General features: G+C 39.1%; 1 protein-coding gene across 8 annotated transcripts in view; it reads left to right on the top strand.

Annotated features, from left to right (window-relative positions):
- parg.L (poly(ADP-ribose) glycohydrolase L homeolog) overlaps positions 1 to 27,673 on the top strand; it is a 148,865-nt gene that overhangs the window by 74,612 nt on the left and 46,580 nt on the right. For all 8 annotated transcript variants that reach the window (XM_041568586.1, XM_041568588.1, XM_041568585.1 and 5 more), the window contains 2 exons: positions 9,417 to 9,509; positions 23,178 to 23,335. In XM_041568586.1, coding sequence (XP_041424520.1) covers positions 9,417 to 9,509; positions 23,178 to 23,335 — 251 coding nt within the window. The remainder of the gene's footprint in view (positions 1 to 9,416; positions 9,510 to 23,177; positions 23,336 to 27,673) is intronic.

Here is a 27,673-nt window from a genome sequence, read left to right as displayed (position 1 = left end):
GTCACGTAGGGCCCGACCTTTACGATAAGCGCACCTTGGCGGTTTCACCTCGGTGAACGGTAAGTTACTATCCAATTGTAATAAAGGCCAATTATTTCTGATAGCTGTACGCATATGTTTACTTGCAGGCGAAAAATTAGAAACAAAAGTCAGTGTCTTCCTTATTTGGTACTCCTGACATCGTTCTTGAGGTGCCTATATTTTCTTTTGTCAAGGCTCTTTCCAGTTCACTGTCCAGGAACTCTCTCTGGTAACCACGCTGTGGGAATCTCTCACGCATCTCGTGCGCCTGCTGTTTTGCCAGCCCAAAATCCGAATTATTACGAAAAACCCTGAGAAATTGTGTGTGTGGTATTGATCTCAAAATAGAGGGCGGATGAAAACTGTGCGCATGCAAGACTGTATTTCTGTCCGTATCTTTACGGTAAAGTGTAGTACCCACACCACTGCACGTACGAAAAATTCTGATGTCCAAAAAATCAACTGTATTCCCGGTCAAAGGTCAATGTGAACTTGACCGGAGTAGAAAGGGCATTCAATTCGGCAACAAATGTTTGGAGTCCAACGTGGTCCCCCCACCAAATCAGGAATACATCATCGATATATCTCTTATATAAAAATAGTTGATCAAAATACTTAGAGAAGATGTGTTCCTTTTTCAAAAAAATCCATAAATAAATTTGCATAAGAGGGAGCCACGTTGGACCCCATTGCCGTGCCCGTCAGTTGTAAATAAAAAAAAAATATATATATATACATATATATACACACACCGTATATACTCGAGTATAAGCCGAGGTACCTAATTTACCTACGAAAACTTATTGACTCTAGTATAAGCCTAGACACAACTACAGCCCTGTCTTCCAGCAGCGCACATTCCGCCAAAGCGACCCCCCCCCCAGCGATCAGCCGGACTTCTTTGCAAAGTTGATGGTGACAGAGAATTGCCAAACAGATTACTGTGTGCATTGTCCCAATACCATGTGCAGAGGGTGCTGTGTGGTATTGCCATCACTGTTAATCTTTCGAATAACCAACAGAGGGCGCTGTGTGATATTGCCATCACTGTTAATCCTTCATATAACCAACAGAGGGCGCTGTGTGATATTGCAGTCACTGTTATTCTTTGCTATAACCAACAGAGGGTGCTGTGTGATATTGCAGTCACTGTTATTCTTTCATATAACCAACAGAGGGTGCACTGTTATTCTTTCATATAACCAACGGAGGGCGCTGTGTGATATTGCAGGCTGTCTCTCCCCAAGTGAACTGTTGGTATAGGAATGATTAAAAGTGACTGCAATCTCAGCTACTTCTTGCTGACCCGAGTATAAGCCGAGGTAGACTTTTTCAGCACATTTTGGATGCTGAAAAACTCGGCTTATACTCGAGTATATTCTCTCTCTCGCTCTCTCGCTCGCTCTCTCTCGCTCTCTCGCTCGCTCTCTCTCTCGCTCTCTCTCTCACTCTCTCTCTCTCTCGCTCTCTCGCTCTCTCTCTCATATAATACAAGATTATACCAAGGGTATTAAAATCTTTAACAGCACCTCTTACCTAGATTTATCAACTATGCCCGTTTCTACTCAAGTTTGCTAAACTTTACATGGATTTTTTTTTTCTGAAATTTATACACAAAGCTTTAATGTTAACACTACACTGTTGATTAAAAAACGGTGATATATAGTTAGTGGACTGTGGAAAAAAGTTCAGAAATTCTATCTAAGCCTCTACCACAGCTATATAAATATGTCTTACATATGTCCTAGATTCAGCTTTCTGCTATCATGATTGGCTATTCTATTTCTTCCTTATTTTTTAATTTTCCGTTATGTGATTTTTTTTTAGTAAGCAATAAACAGAGACCAGTACTGATTTTTTTTTTTTTTTTGAAAGCCCCCTACTCCATAAAGCCCAAAAGTTGCACAGGGACCCCTGCCACATCTGTTTGATATGGTAAGTGCCACACTGGGCTAGATAGAAACAACCCTGTCACTCATATCCGAGCTCCTCTGACAGATTCTGACAGATTTTGCCACATCATTACATACTCACATGTTTCGGCACTGAAATCTTCTCCTTGTGGACACAGTGCCTCTGATAACTGGCAACACCAAATTGGTTGTATAAGCTTGTTACGCCTTCATAGACAGGTGTGTCCAATCAAGAGAAACCGTATTTAAAGTGGCCAATTGCAAGTTGTGCTTCTGTTTGACTCTCCTCTGAAGAGTGACTGCATGGGATCTGCAAAGCAACTCTCAAAAGATCTGAAAACAAATATTGTTCAGTATCATGGTTTAGGGGAAGGCTACAAAAAGCTACCTCAGCGGTTTAAACTGCCAGTTTCACCTGTAAGGAATGTAATCAGGAAATGGAAGGCCACAGGCACAACCCAAAGATCACCTCCAAAGACCTGCAAGAACATCTTGCTGCAGAAGGTGTATCTGTGCATCGTTCTACAATTCAGCTCAGTTTGTGTATGGCAGGGTGATGAGAAAGAAGCCCTTTCTGCACTCACGCCACATGCTTTGCATGGTGGAAGAAGAACACCGCATTCCAAGAAATACACCTGCTACCTACTGTCAAATTTGGTGGAGGTTCCATCATGCTGTGTTGCAAGTTCAGGGACTGGGGACCTTGTTGAAGTTTTGCAGGTGTTAGATATTCCAAGACAATGACCCTAAACACACTTCGAAATTCACAAAGGCATTTATGCAGAGGAAGAAGTACAATATTCTGGAATGGCCATCACAGTCCCCCGACTTGAATATCATCGAAAATCTATGGGATGATTTGAAACAGGCTGTCCATGCTCGACAGCCATCAAATTTAACTGAACTGGACAGATTTTGTATGGATGAATGGTCAACAATACTGCCATCCAGAATCCAGACCCTCATCAAAGGCTATAGGAGGCGTCTAGAGGCTGTTACATTTTCTAAAGGAGGCTCAACTAAGTATTGATGTAATATGTCTGTTGGGATGCCCCTACTTGATGCACCTGTCTAATTTTATGATGTATATTGCATATTTTCTGTTAATCCAATAAACATTGTCAATGCTGAAATACTACTGTTTCCATAAGGCATTAAACCACTGTTTACTATATTTGTATGATTGTTGTGAGCTAAAAGTTTGCCCTCTAAGGGAGGGGGTTCAGAACTGAAAACCAGAAATTGAGTGTCTGCTCGATTTCTAAGTCTTCGCTTCTCATGAAAGCAAGGTGGAATACATAAGGCAAAGCCAAATGCAATACTTCTGGCTCACAATATAGCTAAAAATGTAAAACCAGATTATTTGTAAATCTAAGCCATCAATCCTGGAATAGCACAATATAAGTTACTGTAACTAGTATAAGAAATATTGTAAAATATAATGTTTACTTCTGTTAACATTTGCACGTATTTCCATTGCTTCTTTTTAGTCTAAACCTCTACCTCATTATACTCTACAACAGAGAAACTGGATTGATTGAAGTGCTGAGTGTTCCCTGCTGTATAAGTTAGATGTGAAAAATGAACGTGAGAGATATAGCAGCTTTCTTTTCAGTGGCAGGCTTGATTAGCTAAGGACTGTACTGGTTTATGCTGCACATCATGTAAAGCTTGAATAAATATGGATGCTTTACATATTTTGGTTAAAAACTATTAATTGTTTTTTTTTATTTTATACATATCCGTCTTGTTAGGCATATTACTAAATAATGAAATTGTAATTAATGTAGTTATGTATAATGTCGTTTCTTTTTTTAAATAATCATTTACTATTAAAGAGCCTCTGGCACCTACAAATATTGCATGGTTAGATTCCATGTAATTAACATATAAAGCATTTTAACTACTGTATCTAATCGTATACTTTATGCTATAGCAATAACAAAATCACAACAGATTTAACATATTCATGCATACCAATAGTATGCTCTAAGAGGAAGACATGAAATAAAAAGTGGGTATTCAATATATTTCAGCATAATCCACATGCTGCAGGTTGCACAGCAATTAACCAGATGTGTGCTGCAAGGTGCACTGTTTTCACTGCTGTGTTGTGTATTATTTTTGATGTTTACAATATGTACATGTAAGGGAATGGAATGGAAAGTAGGTGAGTGTTTCTGTGGTGAGCGCTTATTACACATTTTGATAAATCTGCCCCATAGTGTTTCTGATTTCCTTCATCTGGCACAATTTTTGTTTGTAGGGTGATGAGGATGCAGGGAATTTCAGGATTTACATTTCAAGAGAATTTTAAGAATATTAACAAAACATAATTTATAGTGCTTGCACTGAACTTACTTTTTACCTATTAAGTCCAAACTCTGGTGCACACATAACAAACGCTTCTGCCTAGGTGCTGGTTATGGTAAATCATAGAGCAAAACAACCGCACTCACAGGACTTTTAAAGGTGCAAAATCAAAAAATGATATTTATTTCAACGTTTCGGCTATTCACTTAAGCCATCATTTTTTGATATATATATATATATATATATATATATATATATATATATCACTTAAAACTCATTTTCCAGCTTCCTTTGTTCTTATGAGCAACTATGAGTGTAGAAAAAGCTAGTTAAATGCAAATCCTATTTATAGTGCTCCTGTTGAAAAAAGGTGCTTAGTGATTTATAATTATACATGCTTCTTCAGAAGAGCTTTGCAAAATGGAAGATGATTGGATGGTAAGGTTATCCACAAAATTATGTGGACTACTCCTTAATTGCAAGGTGTATATTTGGGGGAAAAAAACACTTTAAAGTGATACTGAAACTAAAAAAATATTATTCAAAATATTAATGTACATCAAGCACATGTTGATCATTTTTCAACGATAGGGCTGCTTTTGTAAGTAATTGTTATTTGAAGTTCTTAAGCCTGACTGTTTTATCAACCTGACTGTCCCTTCTCAACACGTCAGTTAGAGTTTCTAATGTTAACAGACTGCTGAAGCTCAAATATGGCAGCAACCTCACAGAGGAAAGGAATCTGCAAATACTTTCATGGCAAAAATATAGATAGCATGAAAAGCCAATATTATAATAGATGTAAAAAAGCTTTAATTTCTGGTGTCAGTATCTCTTTAAATTGATAGAGATGAACATGAATTAAACTGATTAAACAGTAAGAATTTATCATCACTCTTGTGTTTTTTTTGCATATGCTGTATCTGCTGCTGTCTTCTGGAATCTCTTGCCTACAATGTGTATGTTTATTCATTATAAAGTAGCATAGATCTCAATACCCATATGAAAGTTATAGTTTCATATTTTGAAGAACACGAGCCAGGTGCGGGGAGCATCACATTTCTCTCACACGCTCACCTCCATGCTGCACGTAACATCCGTCCCCCTCGGGGTCAAGTCCATGAAGTTTATCCAAAACGGAGCACTCGGAGTGATGTGTTAAAATCATTAAACTTTAATAATCCAAGTTAAAAAAATTTATTTTGAAGAAGAATTTCATTAACATTTAAAGTCATCAAGGCCTCAAGCGTTGACAGTTTTGTAGAGTTCAGGGCAACAATACTTCTTTTGATGAATTGCATACTTAGCCAGTGGCAGTCAACAAAGCATGACAACCTCATATTCATGTGTCACTGATAAAGCCAATGTGTTGGACCCTGACAATGGAGGCATTTAGAAAGTCTGACAGTCTGTTGCATCGCTACCTATTGATAACTAGGAGTGTGTCTTCATCTTAAAAGGAGGAGGTAAATAAACTAACATGCCATCATTTTTCCTTCTGAAAGGTTACTGCCATTGCTTACATCTTTAGAATACTATAACATGTAAGCATTATTATAGCATGTAAGCATTACCATTTAGGGACTTTCCACTATATATATATATATATATATATATATATAATATATATATATATATATATATAATGTGCAGTCCTTGTTGAGGATTAAATGTAGAGCATGAAATGAAGATCGCACTCACAGGTCTTAGAAGTGATAAATGTCTCTTTATTCAGTGGACAATCGCTGACGTTTCGGCTGACACGACAGCCTTTCTCAAAAAAAGGCTGAGAAAGGCTGTCGTGTCAGCCGAAACGTCAGCGATTGTCCACTGAATAAAGAGACATTTATCACTTCTAAGACCTGTGAGTGCAATATTCATTTCCTGCCTGCTCTATATATATATATATATATATATATATATATATATATATATATATATATTAATTTTTTATGCACATGCGTAATTTTTAAAACCTACGACTCTATGTGAGTTGGGGTTGTTGCTTTGCATGGGTAAATGCTGTTTGATATTGTTTTCTATGCTGAGTCGTCTAAAAACAACTGGATTTGCGGAGTAATCAATGAAGCATATAAATGGCATATAAACTCTTCCACTAATCCAATCACAATGGCACATTGTAACTCTTCAAAGAGGTGACATCTGAAGAAATTCACAGAGGTGTAGATTCTGTTTAGTTACTGTGATAGGATTATCCAATGTGTCATGCAACTCCTAGAAAGAGGTGTTACTTGTGAGAGTTGCATGAATGGACGTGGAAAGTGTTCTGAAACCGCCGGGGTACAGATGTTAGAACAGCATTGTATGTAGCAGACAGGTGGTGTCGAAGGCCCCCGCCTCTGTTTAGGGGTGGTTTCTCCACCTTGACATGAATCGCCTCTTTTACGCCTCGTTCAAACCAGCGGTCTTCTTTATCCAATATTTGGACCTTGCTATCTTCAAAGGAGTGTCTCTTGTCTTTTAAGTGTAGAAAGACAGCTGAGCTTTGTCCTGTAGAGTTCGCCCTCCTATGCTGAGCCATTCGCTTGGTGAGCAGTTGTTTTGTCTCCCCACTGTGTATAGATCTGTGCACTCCTCGCTACACTGGACTTCGTATACCACATTGCTTTGTTTTTCTTTAGGGGTTGGATCCTTTGGGTGTACCAGTTTTTGTCTCAGTGTGTTGCTAGGTTTGAAAAACACAGGGACGTGGTGTTTGTTAAAAATCCTCCTGAGTTTCTCAGACACTCCAGCTACATATGGGATGACTATGTTTCGCCTCCTATGTGTCTCCGGGCAGTTATTTCTATTGGTGTTCCTGTTGGGCTTGGTTGCTGCTGTTTTGACAAAGGCCCAGTCTGGGTAGCCACACGTTTCAAAGCTCCTCTAAGATGTTTTTGCACTTTGTCATTGGACTCTGTATCAGTTGCCACAACTTCCGCCCTGTGGTGCAGAGTTCTAATGAGACCCAGTTTGTGTTCCAGCGGATGGTGGGAATCAAACAACAGATATTGATCCATATGAGTTGGTATTCTGTATAGTTCCGTCTTCAAGTTACCCCCCTCTTGGATGCATATCAAACAGTCCAAAAAGGCAAGTTTGTTCTCGTGGACATCTTCCCTTGTGATCTTGATGTTATTGTCCACTAAGTTAATGTGTTCTATAAAGGCCGCCACTTCATTAGATCTGATTTAAACCCAAGTGTCATCCACATACCTGAACGAGTGACTTGGTGTAGTTCCCTGGAAAGTAAGTAAGGCCCTCCTTTGCACTTCCTCCATGTACAGGTTTGCTACAATAGGAGAGTCTGGAGAACCCATTGCACAGCCATGTTTCTGTCTATAAAAAAGGTTCTTGTACATGAAGTATGTGGTGTTAAGACACAAATCTAGCAACAAACATACTTGGTTGGGACTGAGCTTCGTTCTGCTGCTGAGGGTGTTATCTTGTTGCAGTCGATTTCTTACAGTCTCAATTGCCTAGTATACATGTGAACAAAGAAGTGAAACGTCTTCATTGATTACTCAGCAAGTCCAGTTGTTTTTAGATTTACCTATACTAGATATACCATGTAATGGATGAATGAAAATCTTCATAGTCATATTTCTATGCTGAGCTTTAACACAACTCTATAGGGAAAAGGCAACTGTGCATTAACTCCAACAGCTTATAATAAAACAAGTGTATTAAAAGGTGCACATACAGCTGTATGTGCACCTTTTAATACACTTGTTTTATTACAAGAAATCCCGGAGTTGCTGGTCTTTACTGACATATATGGACTTTTTGCGAGAGAGAGAGAGAGACCAATTGGACAAATAGCTAACAAAGGAAGGCAAAAGTATATCTGCCTGTGCCTCGCTGCAATATTTTTAGGTAAGCTTATTAAGTGGCATGGGTGGGAGGCCCCCCCTGCCTGTTATTATGTACATTGCTACCTATAATGGTAGATGTATTGAAAACGCTCAACGGTCAACGGTGTTGACTATATCTATGTATTCCTCAAAATGTTAAATGAAGGTGAATGTCCCCTTCAATACGTACTGACCCAACTGAGGTAGATTATGCAGACAAATTTGTTCAAGGCAGAGCAGCGACTTCTGACACCACTGTGGAGATTGGCTTGGGAGTTTTTAAGGTATACTTTTAGGCTGCTAGCAATACTACTCAGGATATCCTACCGCAGACATGGTTCAGGAAGTAGAATGTAACCTGAAACCCTCTTCAGTACTCTGGTCACTTAACTTTCAGCTAGTAGTACCTAAGTAAAAGCTACCTCCAACTATCCTTGTTGGATCACAAGCTGCTCATAAAAGTACTCCTGACAATAGCTAGACCTATAACTGACCTCAGTCGTGGGGTCACTGATCCCCGACTTTTACTAGAGGGGTTTTTCCTCTAGGGCAGAACTCTTTACTGGGCCTTATTAACACTAGGCTTACCAGGCACATCCACCTAGGGGGAGAATAGAAGGCCAAAGATGTAGTTCCACCACTTTCCAGTCACTATATCAAAGTGTGACTGTTAGTGGTCACTATCTCTAAGAGCCAATAGCATAGATATGTTATGAACTAACTCAGATACATGGGCAACTGGTAAGTAATTAGTAAAATAGAATGTGTAGGGGATTTAAAGACATATGGGGCTATCAGCCCTATGGGTCCCTCCATAAAATTCTATTAACTGTTGAGCACAATTGAAAGGTTAACTAAGAACCCCGCTGTTTAATGAACTACTGTTTATTACAAAGGGGGCTTGTTTGCCATAACAATAGCAGATTAAAAAGACAATACGATATACAAGGCCAATAAGATTAGATGCCTTTTTATATTATTGCCCAATAACTTGATAGAACTAGATATGCTCATGGATTCCCAATTTCCAACAGAGGGGACATTATTTATATTGACCATTAATATTTTTTATTATATTTGTTATATGCTGGAAAGAAACTTTTATTCTGAGATTTACTTCTCATTTATGGCTCTTTATTCCTTTCTTTGTGTGTTGATTTGCCAGTCTGGTTTAAGTTTTTTTAGCAGACAACATTCATAAAAATTATTTAAAAAAAAAACATAAAAAATATTTATTAAAAAAAAATCATAAAAATGATCAGCTAGTGTGAGTGTGTGTTTGTAATTTATGTTCCACCTTCCTTATCTCTTTCAGGTTTTTGAAGAAGCAGAGTATGACCACCTCTTCCACTCCATTCTTCCGGACATGGTGAATTTGGCTCTTAGCCTTCCAAATATTTGCACTCAGGTAAAAAAAATGTTATCTACTAAGTACGGGGTGGCATCAGAATTGCGTGAATTCTGGGAAAATGTAAAATCTGGGGGGAAAACTGTTTCTTGCTGCAAACATTTACATCAGTTTCAGAAAAAAACAGGATTGTACTATATTATAAAAGCAAAAAAAAAAAAAGATAAATTGCAGAGGGAACAATTAACATTAATATATTTTAGCTTTACTTTTTCTTAAATGTGAAAAAGTAGTTAACCATAATATTTACCTGCAGTATGGTGTAGTCACTTGCAATTATTATTGTATTTTTTTGGGTTTTTTTTTAAATGAATTACATTTTATTTTCTTCGGCTCTCAGGCTTGGAATTTATACTTATATGCGTTTGCTAAGGCTTAAAGGAACAGTAACGTCAACAAATAAAAGTGTTTTAAAGTAATAAAGATATAATGCAGTGTTGCCCTGCACTGGTAAAACTGCTGTGTTTGCTTAAGAAACACTACTATTGTTTATATAAATAAGCTGCTGTGTAGAATGGGGGAAGTCATTCAAAGGAGAAAAGGATCAGGTTACACAGCAGATAGCAAATAAGCTCTGTCTGTCTAAGGGTAAGGCTAAGGCCACACTAGGCGATAGCGCCGCGATTTGACTCGCCGCGACTTCTCGCCGCGACTTTTAAGCCGCAATCGCTGGGGAAACTTTTGCGCTGGCGTCTATGGGGAATCGCGAAAAATCGCCAGCGTAAAAACACACGCGGCGATCTTTTCTCTACTGTCGCTCGAAATTGCCTCGCTAGGCGATTTCGAGCGACAATAGAAAAAAGATTGCCGCGTGTGTTTTTACGCTGGATTCCCCATAGACGCCAGCGCAAAAGTTTCCCCAGCGATTGCGGCTTAAAAGTCGCAGCGAAAAGTCACCGCGAGTCAAATCGCGGCGCTATCGCCTAGTGTGGCCTTAGCCTAAGGCCACATGAGGAGATTCGGGGAGATTAGTCGCCTGGCGACTAATCGCCTCGTCTTTTTCGCGACTATCTCCCCGAACTGCCTCAGCGTTTTTCCCCATAGGCTACAACGCAAAGTCGCCTGCGCTAATGCACACGTGGCGATGCGTTTTCTATAATCGCCCGAAGTTGCCTCACTGAGCTAATAGAACAATGCACAGTTCTAAAAAAATCATATTCCAGTCCTCTTTCTTTAAAGTTAGATGGAGTTCTCTTTGCAAGGCCTTAGGTAAAGTAGCATTGGTCCACTTATCATAGAAGGTATAAATTAGCTCTTTAGATTAAGAATACTGATACAGTATAACTCAAATTGAGGAGTGTCATAGGTCACGGCAGATGAGAGTGACTGGATATAGTGTTTAATTTGTAAATAGCAGTAATGTTCCGTTTGGGGGGGGGTCATATTTCTTTCGTAATTAATCCAAGTTCAGACCACCATTGAAAGGATGTAGGTGTGAGACCTGGAGGGAAAGTTGGGTTTTTAAATACACTTGTAGCTGGGGTATGGTCAGATATAAGACCTAAAGGTTTTTTATAAGAGAGTGTGCTATAAATGGATTCATTATCGGTGGGCGAACTCTTGGAGATATAATAAATTGTAAAGGAGTATTGGGAATAGTGCTTTGCATCATAATGACGCGTTGTAAATGGTCCGGAGGGGCATGCCATTTAAAGTGGACCTGTCATCCAGACTTAAAAAGCTGTATAATAATAGTCCTGTTCAAATGAAATATGAAATCCAAATTCTTTTTTTTATCAAACCATTCATAGCTGTTATGTCAAAACATTTAAAAATATCAGCTTTCAATCAAATATTGCCTGCCCCTCCTCTATGTCTTAGGTATAGAGGTGGGGCAGACAATTACTTTCACTTTCCATTCAGCACTTAGTAGATGACACTCTCCACATCCCCTTTCTCTTTACCATTTAATTGAGTAGCCAGTGCATGTGGATGGACATCAAGTCACCCATTCTGGTACACAAACAAGATTTTGAGATGATACCTTAATAACAGTGTCCACAAAATGGCTCCTGCCTGCTTGCTATAATTGAGTTCCCAGACCAAAGGAAACAAGATTCAAATAATTTATATAGTGTAATTAAAGTTTATTGTGTTAAAGTTTATTAATTAAAGTTTATTTTGCTTGACTAACTTGATAAAATAGGATTTGGAATATTTGTTTCGAGTGACTGATTCCCTTTAAAGTGATACTGACACTAAAAAATTAATTTTAGCATATGAATGTACATTAAATGTTACCTATAGGTCATGTTGATCATTTTTTGCTGAGAGGTTTGTTTTTGTATATAATTTTTAGTTGAAGTTCCTAAGCCTGACTCTCTGACACTCTGACTTTGCCAACCTGACTGTCCCATCTCAGCCTGTTAGTTACAGTTTCTAATGCTAACGGACTCCTGCTGCACAAATATGGCAGCCCCCTCATACAGGAACATGGGGGATCAGACAGGTAATGTAAAAGCATCATGCAAATACTTTATGGCAAAGTTAGAAGTAGCTTGCAAAGCCAATATTATAATAGATGTAAAAAAAAGTTTAATTTCAGGTGTCAGTATCTCTAACTACTTGACTTGGAAGTATTTAAAAAAACAGGAATTCCTAAGCCTCCTTTAGTTTTATGTTTAAAGTAATTGGACAAATAAAAAAACTGAAAATAAAATGTTCATTTCTAATACTTGGTTGAAACCCATTTGCTGGCAATGACAGCCTAATGTCTTGAACTCATGGACCTCACCAGAATCTGGGTTTCCTCCTTTTTAATACTCTGCCAGGCCTTTACTGCAGTGGCTTTCAGTTGCTGTTTGTTTGTGGGCCTTTCTGTCCGCAGTTTAGTCTTCAACATGTGAAATGCATGCTCAATTCTGTTCAGATCAGGTGTCTGACTTGGCCATTCAAGAATATTCCACTTCTTTGCTTTAAAGGGATAGTGTCGTGGAAAAACATGTTTTTTACAAAATGTATCAGTTAATAGTGCTACTACAGCAGAATCCTGCATTGAAATTTTTTTATATCTCATTTTAAAATTTGCTATGGGGCTAGACATTTTGACATTTCCCAGCTGCCCTCAGGTCATGTGACTTGTGCTCTGATAAACTTCGGTCACACTTTACTGCTGCACTGCAAGTTGGAGTGATGTCATTACCCCTCCCTCCTACAAGCTGCTGTAATGTAAATAGAGACTTGTCTGCTGAGCCTGTCAATTGAACAATAGGCAGGTATCAAGATAAGCTCTCACTGACACCACTTCAGAAGGATTGAAATAAGATAGTCCTGTGATCACTGAACCCACTTACGTTTCAAAAAAAAAAAAAAATATATATATATATATATATATATATATATATATATATATATATATATATATATATATATATAGTGAAAAAGGATTGCGGCACTCACAGGATTTTAGTGAAAAAACAAAAAAATTTTATTATTAAGCCTCAACATTTCGATCCCCCACAGGGATCTTCGTCAGGAGCAAAAACAAACAAACATCCAGCACCCACAACCCCCCAGAGGTAATAAAGCCTTGAAATGGCACCAAAATCTGTTGCTAGGCAACCATACAGGTGTCAGTGAAAGTGCTCAAATCTATTGGCCAGTGATATAATCTAAAAGGCACATGGGGAAAGTAACAGCAGGGTGAAACGCACAAAAAAGATTAAGAGAAAAATAAAGCAAAAAGAAAACAAGAGCGCAGTACTGAGAGTGCACAGTGTCAGTATGTAGGCCACTCCCCCAACTCCTATTCTAACTGTCAGTGCGTGTCAAAGGCGGGCCTGGCGACCTATCACTGAGCAGCGGTGGGTGTATACTATGCTTCTACCAGGTCTCTGTACTTCTGCATTATCAGTGAGCATACAGTAATTAAGACACGAACGCTGTCCAAGCGGTTCTGCGTGTCACTTATCCAGCCCAGCCATGGAGTGTGTGGTATTCAGGACACGATCGCTGTCAAAGCGGTTCTCAGTGTCGCTGCACAAAAGTTTAAAGAACTAGAGGGTAAATAGACTCCAGGCCTGTCATCGGGGTAAAGGATTAATGTTGGTACACATCAGTACTCCCACTTGCGGTGGGGGATGGTATGCCCGGCGCTGCACCACTCCAGCAAGGAGTGGGCGGCTATCAGATACACAGAGTACTTTGACCACAACCCACATGCTACTGTGTTGCTAGAACCCGTCACGTATGGAAACACATAGGAGTCTAGTGGCTACTGGTCGGTCCGGTGCCCCAGTACTGCGTAGAGTTAAAAACACAGATAACAGGACAGCACATGGACAATAGGAAAGATGGGGGTAAAGGGATGGAGGAAGCACAGAAGAAATGTTTCGATAGAAATCATAAAGCTGAAGCAGATAAAGATAGCTACAAATGTAGCTAGTAAGCTTGTTAGAGAAAGTCTTATTAATATATCCATATCGCCATTGTCCAGAGTTATGTACTTAGTGATATAAGCTATCCCCATATAGAAGTTCAATCCATATATATATATCCATCTCGACTCCCGTCTAAGGAGGGCCAAATCTCTGTTGCCCCCTCTCGCCAGAGGGGGTTGGTGATCGATCGCCATACAACGGAAAGTGGGTAGGGTGTGGCCCATTTGTAGAAAATGTCTTGCCACAGGTTGTTTAGCGTTTTTTTCTTTTAGGGCTTTACTTATAGCTGACCTGTGGTTTGCGATCCTATCCTTCAGTGGTGTAGTGGCTTTGCCTACATAATAGAGGCCACACGGGCAAGTTACAATGTAAACCACAAACGATGTGGTGCAAGTCAAGCGATACTGTATTTTTATGCGTTTTCCAGTATGTGGGGGGGGGAAGTCTTTGCCAGTAAGCATAGATCTACACGTCGTGCAGTCAGGGCACCGGTAGCACCCCAATTTCTGTTGACCCGAGAGCCAATTCGGGGCTTCCTTAGTTCTGTTCACGAAGTCAGTTTTCACCAGAATATCTTTCAGGCTACGATTCCTGCTGTGGCCAAACATAGGTGCTGGGGCAAGGTGTAGGGAAAGTGTTTCGTCCATGGCGATAATTGGCCAATTTTTTTGCACACACTTCTTTAGGTCCTTGGACAGATGTGTGTATGTGGTGGTGAAAATTAACTGTGTATTCTCTGATTTAGTAACATGCGGTTTTTCACTTATCAAGTCCTCCTGAGTATGTGTTAGGGCCCTCTGCAGTTGCTGGTGTAAGAGATCCTCATTATAGCCCCCTGTCTAGAAAACGTGTGAATGTCTCTCGAAGTTGTAACAGTGTCTTTTGAGGATTACTGTTATTGCGTATAGTCCGTAAGAATTGTGAGTATGGGATGGCTCTGGAGGTGGCTGGTGGGTGGTCGCTGCTAGCATGCAAGATCGTATTACGATCCGTTGGTTTCCTATACAGACTGGTACCTAAGCTCCGTTCTGTCTTAAATATCAATAGGTCCAGGAACTCAATGCTATGGTTATCAAAATTCAGTGTCAGTCTGATAGGGTTGTCAAGTGTATTGAGTTTTTCCACAAAGTTTAGCAATGACAGAGTCGTAAGTATAAAATGATATTGTCCCCAGTCCAAGTGGCAATGTTTTCTTGTTCATATTGTAACATAAATAAATTAGCATAGGAAGGAGCTAGGGCACTTCCCATTGCTGTCCCAGATACCTGTAAATAAAAGGTATTTTCGAATCTAAAGTAGTTCCTAGTTAGTGTTAATTCTAACAACTGTAATAGGAATTCTGTTGGTACAGTTTTGTCTGTGCGTGTCTCAAGTGCTATCCTGCAGGCATGAATGCCTAGGTCATGGGGTATAACAGTGTATAAACTTTTTACGTCCATTGTCGCTAGTAAGTAGTTATCTGGTAGTTCCCCCAGTGCTTTAAGGGTTCTGATTACGTGTGTCGCGTCACGGGTATAATATGGCATTTCAGTGACAAGTGGTTGTAAGAAATAGTCAATAAATTCTGCCACAGGTTGGAACAGGGAGCCCTTAGCCGAGATGATGGGCTGTCCTGGGGGTGCAGACTGGGATTTGTGTATTTGGTCTATCCAACCTGTGGAAAGGGCTAACTGCAGCAAACTGTCCAGTTCACGTTTAAAAGTTGCCGTGGGATCCCCTGGTAAGGTACGGTAAGTCGAAGTGTCAGCCAGCTGGCTCAGTAATTCTTGTTTATATTAATCATAGCTCATTAGTACAATCCCGCCTCCCTTGTCCGCTGGCCGATGGCTTGTCTCTCTAAGGGCGATAAGTTCTGGTGTGGTCTGGAATGCAATATTATTTGAGACATCTCTTTAGACAACATGTTGCTGAATGTGCGTATAGAGGCAGGGGTATTTGGGGGGTCAAATTTACTGGCTGTTTTAAAGATCGGGGCAGTGGTTCTAGATTTGTGCCTGAAGTGCTCCCGAAGTTTCAATTTCCGCTGAAATCTATGGATGTCCCCCAGGATGTCAATTGGTTCAGGCGTTTTACAGGGTATGAATGAAAGGCCTTTGTTGAGGAGAGAGAATTCACCAGGGGTGAGGATATGTTGACATAAATTGAATATCACATTTGTTTCCCCCGTGGGGGTTTCCCTCTTGGGTTTGTACCTCCCCCTTCTGGTGTGTCCTCTCTTCCTCTTTCTTTGTCCAACCTGGATCTTGTGGTGACCCCTAAAAAAGCACTTTGCTATCTACAATCTGTAATGTCCTGGGTTTACGTCTGCGTCTAATATTGGTATAACGGTCAGTTTTAATACCCATTAACCATCCATACACCCGTTTTTGTTTATAGTCTTCTGCCACTTTACGTACTTTGCTTTGTTTGAAGTTCGTTAAATCTGATCTGTGTTTGTCAATATTGTCAGTAAGTTTCTTTAGCCAGTCACATGTAGTGTCAGTCTTAAGGGTCTCAGTATGATTCACCTCTATCTTGCTAATCTCACTACGGGTTAGAGCTAGATCCTTACCCACTTGTTCAACCACCAGTAAAACTAAGTCCAATGAGCAGCGATTTAATATGCCACACCACTTACTGCAAAAGTCAGGGTTATTGCGACCAATAGTGGGGATATTGTTGATCCTAAAACCTCTGGGTATCAGCTTTTGCCTATGGTAATTAGAGAGAAACACTCCATGGAGCTGCAGATCCACTTCCTTCCTCTTTAAATCCAAGAGTTCATGGTAGATATTAGTGAAAGATTTACTTACAGTCTCATCAAATGAGGTCTCAGGGAATAAGATACGATCAGCATCAGAAGCTGTGAAGCCAAATTCTCTGGTGGTGTCGATATTGATTGTGTGCTGTGTGTGGGTGTCCTCCATTCTCCCCTCCCACTTTCCTGGTGCTATCAAGCGTGGTCTGGGTGGGAGTTGTAGTTCTTGCACGGCAAACAATTCTGTGTAGCTTGCATCAAAAATTGGGACGGGTGCTACCATAATAGGTCCAGAGACCCCATATGTATAACCAAAGGAATGGTGCACTCCGTAGACAAAATACCTGGGTGCCAGCATGGGAAATAAGCAGTGAAAAAGGATTGCGGCACTCACAGGGTTTTAGTGAAAAAACAAAAAATGTTTTATTATTAAGCCTCAACGTTTCGATCCCCCACAGGGATCTTCGTCAGGAGCAAAAACAAACAAACATCCAGCACCCACAACCCCCCAGAGGTAATAAAGCCTTGAAATGGCACCAAAATCTGTTGCTAGGCAACCATACTTTCCCCATGTGCCTTTTAGATTATATCACTGGCCAATAGATTTGAGCACTTTCACTGACACCTGTATGGTTGCCTAGCAACAGATTTGGGCGCCATTTCAAGGCTTTATTACCTCTGGGGGGTTGTGGGTGCTGGATGTTTGTTTTTGCTCCTGACGAAGATCCCTGTGGGGGATCGAAACGTTGAGGCTTAATAATAAAACATTTTTTGTTTTTTCACTAAAACCCTGTGAGTGCCGCAATAATGAATGGCAGAAACACAGGAGTACACTCCCAGGACTGATGACAGGGAATAGAAAAAAAGGATAAAATAAGAAGGACATACTTGAAAACCAGAGGAAGTCTAGGAAGGGTTAAAATAGCTCAGGAGAAAGGAGGCAGTAAGTAGTTAATGAAAAAAGAAGTATTGCAGGCAGGAAAGGAGCAAGGTCTGTGTGAGGTGGATAGCAGAGGGAACTCACAGCTTCTTTACCTCATCTAGTAACCAGTAAAACAAACTAGGAAGGCAGCAAGGAGAGAAAGTTCCCCCCCTCCAAAGGAATGCAGAGATCAAACTTACAGAACGGCAGGAGCTTTGATAGTGTCTGTGGGAGGAGGGGCTGCTAGTGCAGCTGTAGAGCAGGCAGAACGTAGGAAAGTGAAAGTAATTGTTTCCCTGCAAACCATGTGACCTCTCTCCTCCAAACATCACACGCATGGGCAGAGAGGGGAGGGGGAGTGTACAGCTAGATTCTCATGTCGTAGACGTAGTGCGAACTGGCTTTTCATTACAGAGTGGCTGCCTCCAAGCACACAGTTAATGCTGTGCCTGCTGTTAGAGCAGCACAGGATGAATGTGTAATGAGCAGAGCTGGATGCCCCCATGACAAAATACAAACTAAAATAACTTATGCTTGGATTTGTGGATTAACATTTTATTTGCCAGACAGTGTTTATGGATGTGTTTTTTTATAAAAATGCAAAAAAAAATTTTTTTTAAAATGACGACAGATTCCCTTTAAAAAACTCCTGGGTGCTTTGTCGGTATGTTTTGGGTCATTGTCAGTCTGTATTATGAAACGCCTCCCAATCAATTTGACTGCATTTAGCAGACTGTATGTGTCTGAACACCTCAGAATTAATTTGGCTGCTTCTGTCCTGTGTCACATCATCAATAAACAGTAGTGTCCCAGTGCCACTGGCAGCCATGCACGCCCAAGCCATCACACTGCCGCCGCCATGTTTTATAGATGATGTGGTATGCTTTGGATCATGAGCTGTTCCACGCCTTCTCCATACTTTTTTTCTTGCCATCATTCTGGTAGAGGTTGATCTTGGTTTCATCTGTACAAAGAATGTTTTTCCAGAACTGTTCTGGCTTTTTTAGATGTTTTTTTAGCCAAGTCCAATCTAGCATTTGTATTCTTGATGCTTATGAGTTGCACACTCTGTATTTAGTTTCATGCAGTCTTCTCTTTATGGTAGACTTGAATATCGATATGCCTACCTCCTGGAGAGTGTTGTTCACTTGTTTGGCTGTTGTGAAGGGGTTTCTCTTCACCATGGAAATGATTCTGCGATCATCCACCACTGTTGTCTTCCGTGGACGTTAAGGTCTTTTTGCGTTGCTGAGTTCACCAGTGCTTTCTCTCTCAGGATGTACCAAACTGTAGATTTTGCCACTCCTAATATTGTAGCAATTTTTTGGATGGGGTTTTTTCTGTTTCACCTGCTTGGAGAGCTCCTTTTACCACATTTTGTCCACATACAAGCGCCCCCCCCCCATCAAATCAACTCCAGGGCTTTTAGCTGCTTCATTGATAATGACATAACAAAGGAATTGTCCACACCTGCCCATGAAATAGCCTTTGAGTCAATTGTCCAATTGCTTTTCGGCCCCTGAAAAGAAGTGATTGTGTTAAAAGAAAGGCTTTAGTGCCACAAATTTGTATGCAATCTTTTTGTTCAACCCACTGAATTAAAGCTAAAAGTCTGCAGTTCAATTGCATCTGAGTTGTTTCATTTAAAATTTATTGTGGTAATGTACAGAACCAAAATGATAAAAAAAAAGTCTCTGACACTTATTTATGGACCTAACTGGTCCTTAAATATTTGGGCTCTGGGCATCCCAGATTGTCTGAGCAGAGACATCAGCTGTACAGTTTAGCTTCAGTAAGTTGTTAAGAGGTTTGTTCTATAACCTGTGTGTAAAGGAGATGGAAATTTGTCTCCACTGCAATTGTCTAAGGCTTTGAAAAGGTAGCTGTAACCGAGTAATCACAATCTAATTGTCTGACCAAGCAGTAGATCAGATAGTAGATGATAACATAGAATAAGGTTACAAGAAAGGAAATCTAGCGACCTAGTACTTCCGGCCTCTAAATTTATAGACCCATGCCTGCCTTGCCCCACCCCTTTCATGACATCACTGCGAGTCTATAAATAGAGGGGAAACACTGGCCCAGGTGTGTGTTCGGAGGGGGCGTGTTAGGGTCAGGTGCGGACCTAGAGTTTCTCGACCTGCACACCAATAAAGGGCAGAGTTCCCCTAGAGGAAGCTCTATCCCAAGATGAGTTGATAACGCAAACACTCACCAAGCCCCTCTGATGCATTTCCAGTGTCTGGAAAAAGGATTGAAAAAAGTGGTCTAGTTTATCATTGGGACCATATAAGGAAGCCAAAGTTATTTCCTGGTCTTGAAGCAGTCCCGTTACAATAATATATCGGCCATTAGTATATCTAACTTCTGAAAGCAAACTAAAGTTTAATTTTTTATGCAGGCAAACGGCCACTCCATATATTTTATTGTCTGCTTTGTAAAAACAAAATGGGATTTATAGTTGAGTGAGAAGTGTCAAAGTCATGGTTTATCCATAGAGCTTTGCTGTAACCATAGGCTCAATTGTGGGTAGTGAGCTATGAAAATAGAATCATATAAAGAACAAGTCCTAAACGTCAAGGAAATCTTCCATTGTTTATATAACTGATATTAAATAAAAGCAAACCTGAACTGGACCCATCTATATGGACGGGAAAACTGTTGATTGGTTGTAAGACCATGCATCAGAGTGGCCATTGAATGGGAACCGTGGTAGGGGGGGTGGTACTCCTCTGGCCAGGCCACAGATTGATATTAAAGTAAGTTCCATCAAGTGTTTAGTGGGTTATAGCCAAAACTTTTTTGGAGCTTGTCTGCTAGATAGGTAAAGGCGGTGAATGGTGTCTTGGTGAAGAAGAGGATCCTGCAGTCGATGCGGAAGATGGTGCAAAGTTTTTTTTTGCAAAATGATTTGCAACTTTGTTAGGAGGACCTGGCCTTCCATGAGTGATAAGCAGGAATGTTGTTTGCCTCAACAAGTGAAAATCAGCTTGAAAGGAAAAGCCCAGTGGTAATGGACACTGTGAGCAATCAGATCACTGTAATAGGTTTAAGCTGTCTCTGCCTTTGAATGGTAGTAGGAGAGAAATCTGTAAATAGTCGATAAGTGAAGCCCTTACACGATAGGGTATTCGCTGCTCTAGCAGTGATTATAATAGCTCCCCCCCACACACACAAATCATTTTTAATTTCAAAAGGCCACTTTTGCTTTTCCTCTGCTGAAAGGTCATGTATTTGAGCATCCTATATTCATATTCATTTTTGTTCTCAAAAATACTGTCAAAACAGGAATTCCCCAAATGTGTTTACTCTCTGTACAATTTAGCAATCACTTGACAACTGTTTCATATATTTTTCTGATTCAGCATGTAAACAGATCTGACAAAACCTAATGAAGCATGCATTTTGTGATTTGGCTTACAGTCTTTTCAATTGTGCTCATGTCAAAATCCTAAAATCTTTCTGTTTTTACAAATGCAAATATATTCATCAGAAATAGTTATACAGTAGATGCTGTCATAGAATCTCAAGTCTCATGTAGAATTATGCAAATTATAAGCTCTAGATAAATAGGCAATTTAATAGAACTTTACATTATTCATATTACCCAGTGTTATTCCTACACAGCCATACTTCTGAGGATATGTTTGAAGTAGCTATTGTGAGGAAAAAATACATAAAACCTGGACTGTTGCGCGATCTAAAGGGGAACTCACCTTACATGATTCTTGATAACAATAGGCAATAAGTATGTTCAGCACAAGCCCTGTTTATTTTACTCAAGTTGAACAGGGGGATATACTGCCCCTTTAGGGCTAGTCCACACGGGGAGATAGCGACGCGTTTGCGGTCGCGGCGTCAAAGCGCCGCGACCGGCGCAGGCGACAGTTTTGTATGGGCGCCTATGTAAAAACGCCTGTGCTAACCACACGAGGCGATGCGCTTTTCAACAGTCGCCTGAAAATGCCTCGCCAGGCTTTTCAGGCGACTGTTGAAAAGCGCATCGCCTCGTGTGGTTAGCACAGGCGGTTTTACATAGGCGCCCATACAAAACTGTTGCCTGCGACGGTCGCGGCGACTGTCGCGGCGCTTTGTCGCCGCAAACGCGTCGCTATCTCCCCGTGTGGAATAGCCCTTAATGTGTGACGTTTGCAGCAAAATAGCAGAGGCCAGCTAAATCTGGAGGAGAACTGACTTCTGTTAAGGAGAGCAGAAAGAGTTAGACTTATGCAGGTTTCTATTGTAGATGCATTTACAAATAATTTAGCCATTGCAATTAATGGACAGTATATTGGAAAGTTGATTAGAATTATAAATTTTTTCACTAACCAAAATATTATTCCTTTTAAAAGCAATCATTGGAACCTGCCCTACACAATGGCGCTAAATTTGGTCCTAACCAATGTTAGGAATCACACTACTAAGTAATAGTGAACTTCCATTTTCATTTTACATTTATCTGTATCTATAAAGCCATATATAAACAGGGGCGATTCTAGCCATTATGCCGACTGAGGCGGCCTTCTTTTGCCGCCCCCTCCCCACGGCACTCACCTTTGGAGCGCCAGAGAGGGCAGAGGCGGTCCATGTCGCTTAGTCCAGAGAGCGCAATTGCGCTCTCTGCGCTAGAAGAGCCGAGTTTCCGGGTTGAAAACCAAGTGGGCGCTGCCGCCTGAGGCAAGTAGCTCAACTCGCCTCATTGGTGGAGCACCCCTGTATATAAATGCATTTCTTCTCAGGTATGGATTTTTAGGTAAAACCTTTTACAATAATTTGTAAAAGGTTACCTTATTTGGCTTCTAACTCTTTCTGCTCTTCTTTAAATAGAGTAACAGAAGTCAGTTCTCCTCCAGATCTAGCTGGTATGTACCGATCAGCAGAATAACAATTTGGAACTAGACTACTGTTAGGCAAGAAGTTATTTGGCTTCAGTAATAAAAAATAAAAGGCAGTCTGTCTTTGCTTTTTTATAATTAATTGCTAATAGTGACTAATCTTCAGAAAAGATATAATCTTTATGGCTATTTTTTCTATTTGATTATTGTGCTACTCAATGTGCCTAATGGCAAATAAATTGTTTCTGAAATGTACTTTAAACAAAAACTATTAATATTAAAGCAGTTTCTGAGGTTTGCTATACATTTCAGCTCTTAAAATGATATATACTTTTAGCTCAGTCAAGCTGTTTTCTATGGAACTTAATATGTGAACCTGTAAGTTAATAGGAATAGGAAATCCAGTGAACCAAACATTGGTTAGTATTTTTTATTCTAGTGTCCATAATGGAACAATAGCTATAATTTTCATTCTCTATCAATTTTATTTTTCCCCCATTTAAGAAAAGTGTTATCCTTTTCTCATCTTCATGTGTATAAATAGCTATTGATTGTGAACTAAGGTTCATAATTCAAAGGGCTTCTATTATTTATATTGATTAGATGTTTTTCAGAAGCCCTTTTGGGGCAATTGAATGTAATGGCTGTTGATTTAAAAATCAGCAGACAGTACAAAATTAATCTTCTAATGATTGAGCAAAAGTAAGCAATTTTTATGTTTCCAAAATTGCCAATTTAATTACTGTGCACTTACCCTCATTGATATATTCTAGTTTTTCCTTTAATGTTTTGCAGCCTACTCCTTTGCTCAAACAAAAAATGAATCACTCCATCACCATGTCGCAGATGCAGATTGCTTCCCTACTTGCAAATGCTTTCTTCTGCACGTTTCCACGACGGAATGCCAGGATGAAATCTGAGTACTCATCCTACCCAGACATAAACTTCAACAGGTAGTTGTATTTCTGTTTCCACTACCTCATTGTGTGATAACTAATAACAGTGTTAAGGGTGACTACCTGATGCATTTACACTCATAACAGTATCTTTTTTTGTAATGCTTTTTTATAAATCTTAAAAGACTTACTGTCAAAAGAGAATTACACTTTCTGGAAAATTACCTATAAGCATTTTATAAGCATAGGGCTCTGTTTATTTATCATTGGAATACCATGCAGTTATAGTCAGAGCCATATTGCAATTCCTGTAGATGCCCACTTTATTTGGTCTCTAATAATCTACAGTTCTGAGAATTGGTACCTAAGTATTTGTCTCTCTAAACTTTTTTTTGAAACAAGGCTTACAAGAATTTGGTAAGTCCTGTCTTGTTTGTTCCTTCATTCCTTCGTATATGAACATATAATATTGTTCTCTCTCTTTAACACAGTGGAGAATTATAAAAAATATATAGTTATATGAATTCTACTTCTCTAAACCCCAGTCTTTTGTACTCTAATGCAAAGTCACAATGATAAGCAAGAGTTGTGCTTTATAATGTAGGTCATGAAATCCATTGCCATCTTTTGCAGGAATGTAAGCCTAAGAGACATTATTGGTTGCAGTTTTTTTGTGAATGAATGCCTGTGTAGTTTATTGCTAGCCATAAACTGACTTTGGACAGTATATAACTTAATTTTGCACGGGACCTTACATAGTTCCTTATATTCAAGGAACTACTTCCCGACTGCCCACTTTATTTACTGCTTTCAAAATCAATGAGCAATAACAGCCCACCATAATGTTTTTAGGGGAAAATTGTGTTTGTGTCACATCCGCACCTAAATACCATAAAAACCATAAGCCTAAATCAATTATACGTAGATTTCTCTTCACAGTTTTCCAAAAAGAACACATATGATTGGTTGGTTTGGTATTTAGACAGAAACCTGGCCTCTGATTTTACCTAGGGGTACCTGTCTTTTATAGTGTAGATCCAATTTTTATTCACGTTAATGTTTTTGTGTAACATGGATTATTTGACGTCTAACATTTTTAGCTTTTCGATGAGCACAAGATAGTTTTTTGGGGGAAGGTAGGTGTTTAGTCTGGAAGCTCAGTAATCAAGGTGCAGACTCTTAACTTTTAAAATTCACTACATTTCTCAGCAGCATATGTATGATGTTGGCGAACTATCAGAAAACATCTAATGAAAAAGCTTTGGAAGGTGAATAACCCCTTTAAGTAGACTAAAAATGATTACAGATAATTATATTCTTTATTCAGCACCCATTTTGTCTTACCAAATGGTAATTTACAAAGAAGTAGTTTTTGAATGCAATGCATTTTGGTGCTGAGCAAGCAAATCTATACAAACAAAAAAAATAAGATAGAATACCGGGTATGCTATTTTTACAGGGCTGCTTGGACAAACAGTCACTCTTCATATGCCCTTAGAGCTGCCTGATGCTGCCTGCTGGCGTGGAGAAAACTAAATTGTTTATCTTTGCAACAGTAAGAAAAAAAAAACCATTGGAAAATGGAATTGTATGTTGGAAGCTTACTTGCAAGTTGTAACGAATTCCTTTAATTGTAATTGGATGTCTATACATCCCCTTTAAATAAAGTAGAAAGAAAGGAGTGGGCTGTATGATGCGAATTTGTAACGTACCTATCCCCCCTTTCCCCAGGATTGTGATAGTTTGTGACTCCTCAGCCAGTGCCCCAGATTGCTGAAAACTGCATGTGGCGTGAAAAGCTAGATTTTTACTTTAATATTTATGTTAAAGGTATTTAACAATTTCATGACATTTATTACTTCAGTTTGTCAATTTACAAGAACTATGTAATTGATTGTATTAATAGTAGAGGAAGTACTACAGAATCTCCCTCAATCATACAGTAAATAGAATGTATGCCTTTGATGTGTGCTGACATTTGATTTCTGAATACTCTGAAACTTCATTAGCTACAGTTTGATCCTAATTGACACGGGAAAAAGTTTTCTTAACCCACTAAACATTCTAGAACAAGTACACAAAGCCCCAATTGAATTCCGTTTTATAAATTCCAATGTTAGAAAACTGTGACCCTTTGTTCCGTTTGTGATGTTGTATTCTGCATAGCTAAATATCTATTAAAATAATTCCAATTTGATTAGCATTGATCTCACTTGGAAGATGGAAGGCTGAGGGTAAACCTTTTTTTTTTTTTTTAATTAGAATGCTTGCATCTGCCTCTTTAAAAAGTGAAGTGTAGCTGTATTTTAGACTAGCTTAACCATGCAAAAAAAGATAATTGAAAGCAAAGCACAACTGTCTTAAAAGAATTCTGATTTGATTTTATGGTTTTTATATTTTAATACTATATTACACTCTGTACATTTTAAATAATTCCTTTTGCCATTTAATATTTTATTCTTTAGCCATTAAATGTATATATATTTTTTAGTTCTAATAATGGTGTGTGGGCAGCCATCTTGGTTCATTTTGGATAATCCTCTGATTTCAGAAGTGGCTAGCACAGCACATTGCAAGTCTTTTCAGGCAACTGTTGGCTCACACAATTCAAACTTACAAGTTGTGATTGACTCAGCTTTTACTCCCTCTTCTCCTTCTTTGGTGCTATTCTCGTTTCTATAGTAGGTGGAGCATGGGAAGCAATTATAGCAATGCAGATAGGGTTGGCACCTTTCTAGTTGTGACTGCCTGCCCGTGTTTCCAAATTAGGAAAACCGGGCAGGATTATCTGCGGTTGACGCGACAATCGGGCCAACATCATTGACCCGCACCCAATATGTCATTGGCCCGCCCTCATCCGGACTTAAGCACGGAGAAAGCTGGAAACCCAAAATGCAGATTTTTTCTGATCAGTACAATGCTGAAACCTTCTCCAGCCTTCAGTTAACATGCATTTTGGAAGGGTAAGAGGTGGGGTTTGACATTTCAGCACCAATTCTCTCTCACAGTATAATTTATTTAGCATCTGGAGACATTGTACTCTGTACCATTTATTGACAAAGGCATAATGCTTGTATGTGTTTGTATGTGTGTTTATATTCAATATGATTCTACTGTGTTCCTTCAGTAAAAAAATTAAATAGAAAAATGGAATAAAGGTTGCATTTTGACATTTTTGGCATGAAAAATACCTAATGTGAAGGGAGAATCCAATTATCATTGGTTGTATCTATTGCTTTACATATGCACAGATTAATTTTCATATTACTATAGTAAATAAGCATCATGCAAGGCAAACTTGATGCTTATTTCCTGCTTATTCTCTGCAGGAAGAAGAGCAGCAAACTGTAAAAAAAAAAAAAAAAAAGATTGAAACGCCCTACAATATTTAGCAGAAGTATATTGAAAAAAAAGATGGGGGAACTGAATATCAAGTTTACATTTTTTGCTATATGTTCCCTTTAAAGTTTTAATGTGCTGCTTTATTGCACTAATTAAATATCACCATGTTTATGATTGCGTGCTACAAAAAATAAGGGGAAATTTTAATTTTGTTAAGTTAATGTAAGATTTTCCTCATCTCCATTTCTATATATTGTTTGTTTTTCTAAAATGTACACTTATAGCCTTATAGCACTAATAGTATTTATAGCTGCATCTGTTTGCAACTATTGTAAACAGGAACTAGCCTTTGCAAGATCTGTCAAGTAAAGTGTGTCCTACAGAATGCATCTTTTATTAACTCTATTACCAGGGGCAAATGCTACATTTCTCTAGAGTTCCATCAATGTTACCGATACAAAGATGTAATGAATGAATTGTCATTTTCTTGCTTGGGGCTGAAATACTAAGTGCAGTCTTGTTAGCCTAAAATTAGACCATTTTTGTCTCTTCACTCTCAGTGGACTTTTTTTTCATAAGGGCATGTACATCATAGCTTTTGGTATTGCCGACAGTTATATGTTGTTCTCAGTTGCTGGTAATTTTGAAAACTGTTCCTAAAAAATATTTCAGTTAAGATTGCAGATGGCATCCTTTTATTTTTTGCTGTTCGATGTTGCTTGCCAGTATGTACCTAACACCATTATAACTACACTGGGAAAGAACAAAGTGTTAGGGGTTGTTCATGCAATTTGATCATACATTATTTCAGTTTTATTTTTGTGTTAATATCACTTTTACACTTTTACTTAAGGAAGCAGAACCTTTGTAAGTTCCATTTAGACATGCAGCAGGGTATTAAATTGACATTAGGTCTGTGTTTTGACAAGTATCTGAATGTTTTAAATTGTTTATGTATAATAGTTTAAGGCTGCAATAAAGCTTAATCAAACTTTGGATTCTGAGGGAATAGTTACCTCCCCAATCACTTATTTAAATTGGCACTTAAAGGAA

Source organism: Xenopus laevis, chromosome 7L (assembly GCF_017654675.1).
Source record: "Xenopus laevis strain J_2021 chromosome 7L, Xenopus_laevis_v10.1, whole genome shotgun sequence".
Taxonomy (NCBI): domain Eukaryota; kingdom Metazoa; phylum Chordata; class Amphibia; order Anura; family Pipidae; genus Xenopus; species Xenopus laevis.
The sequence above is the reverse complement of the archived record's forward strand: the minus strand, read 5'-3'. Positions and strand labels throughout refer to the sequence as shown.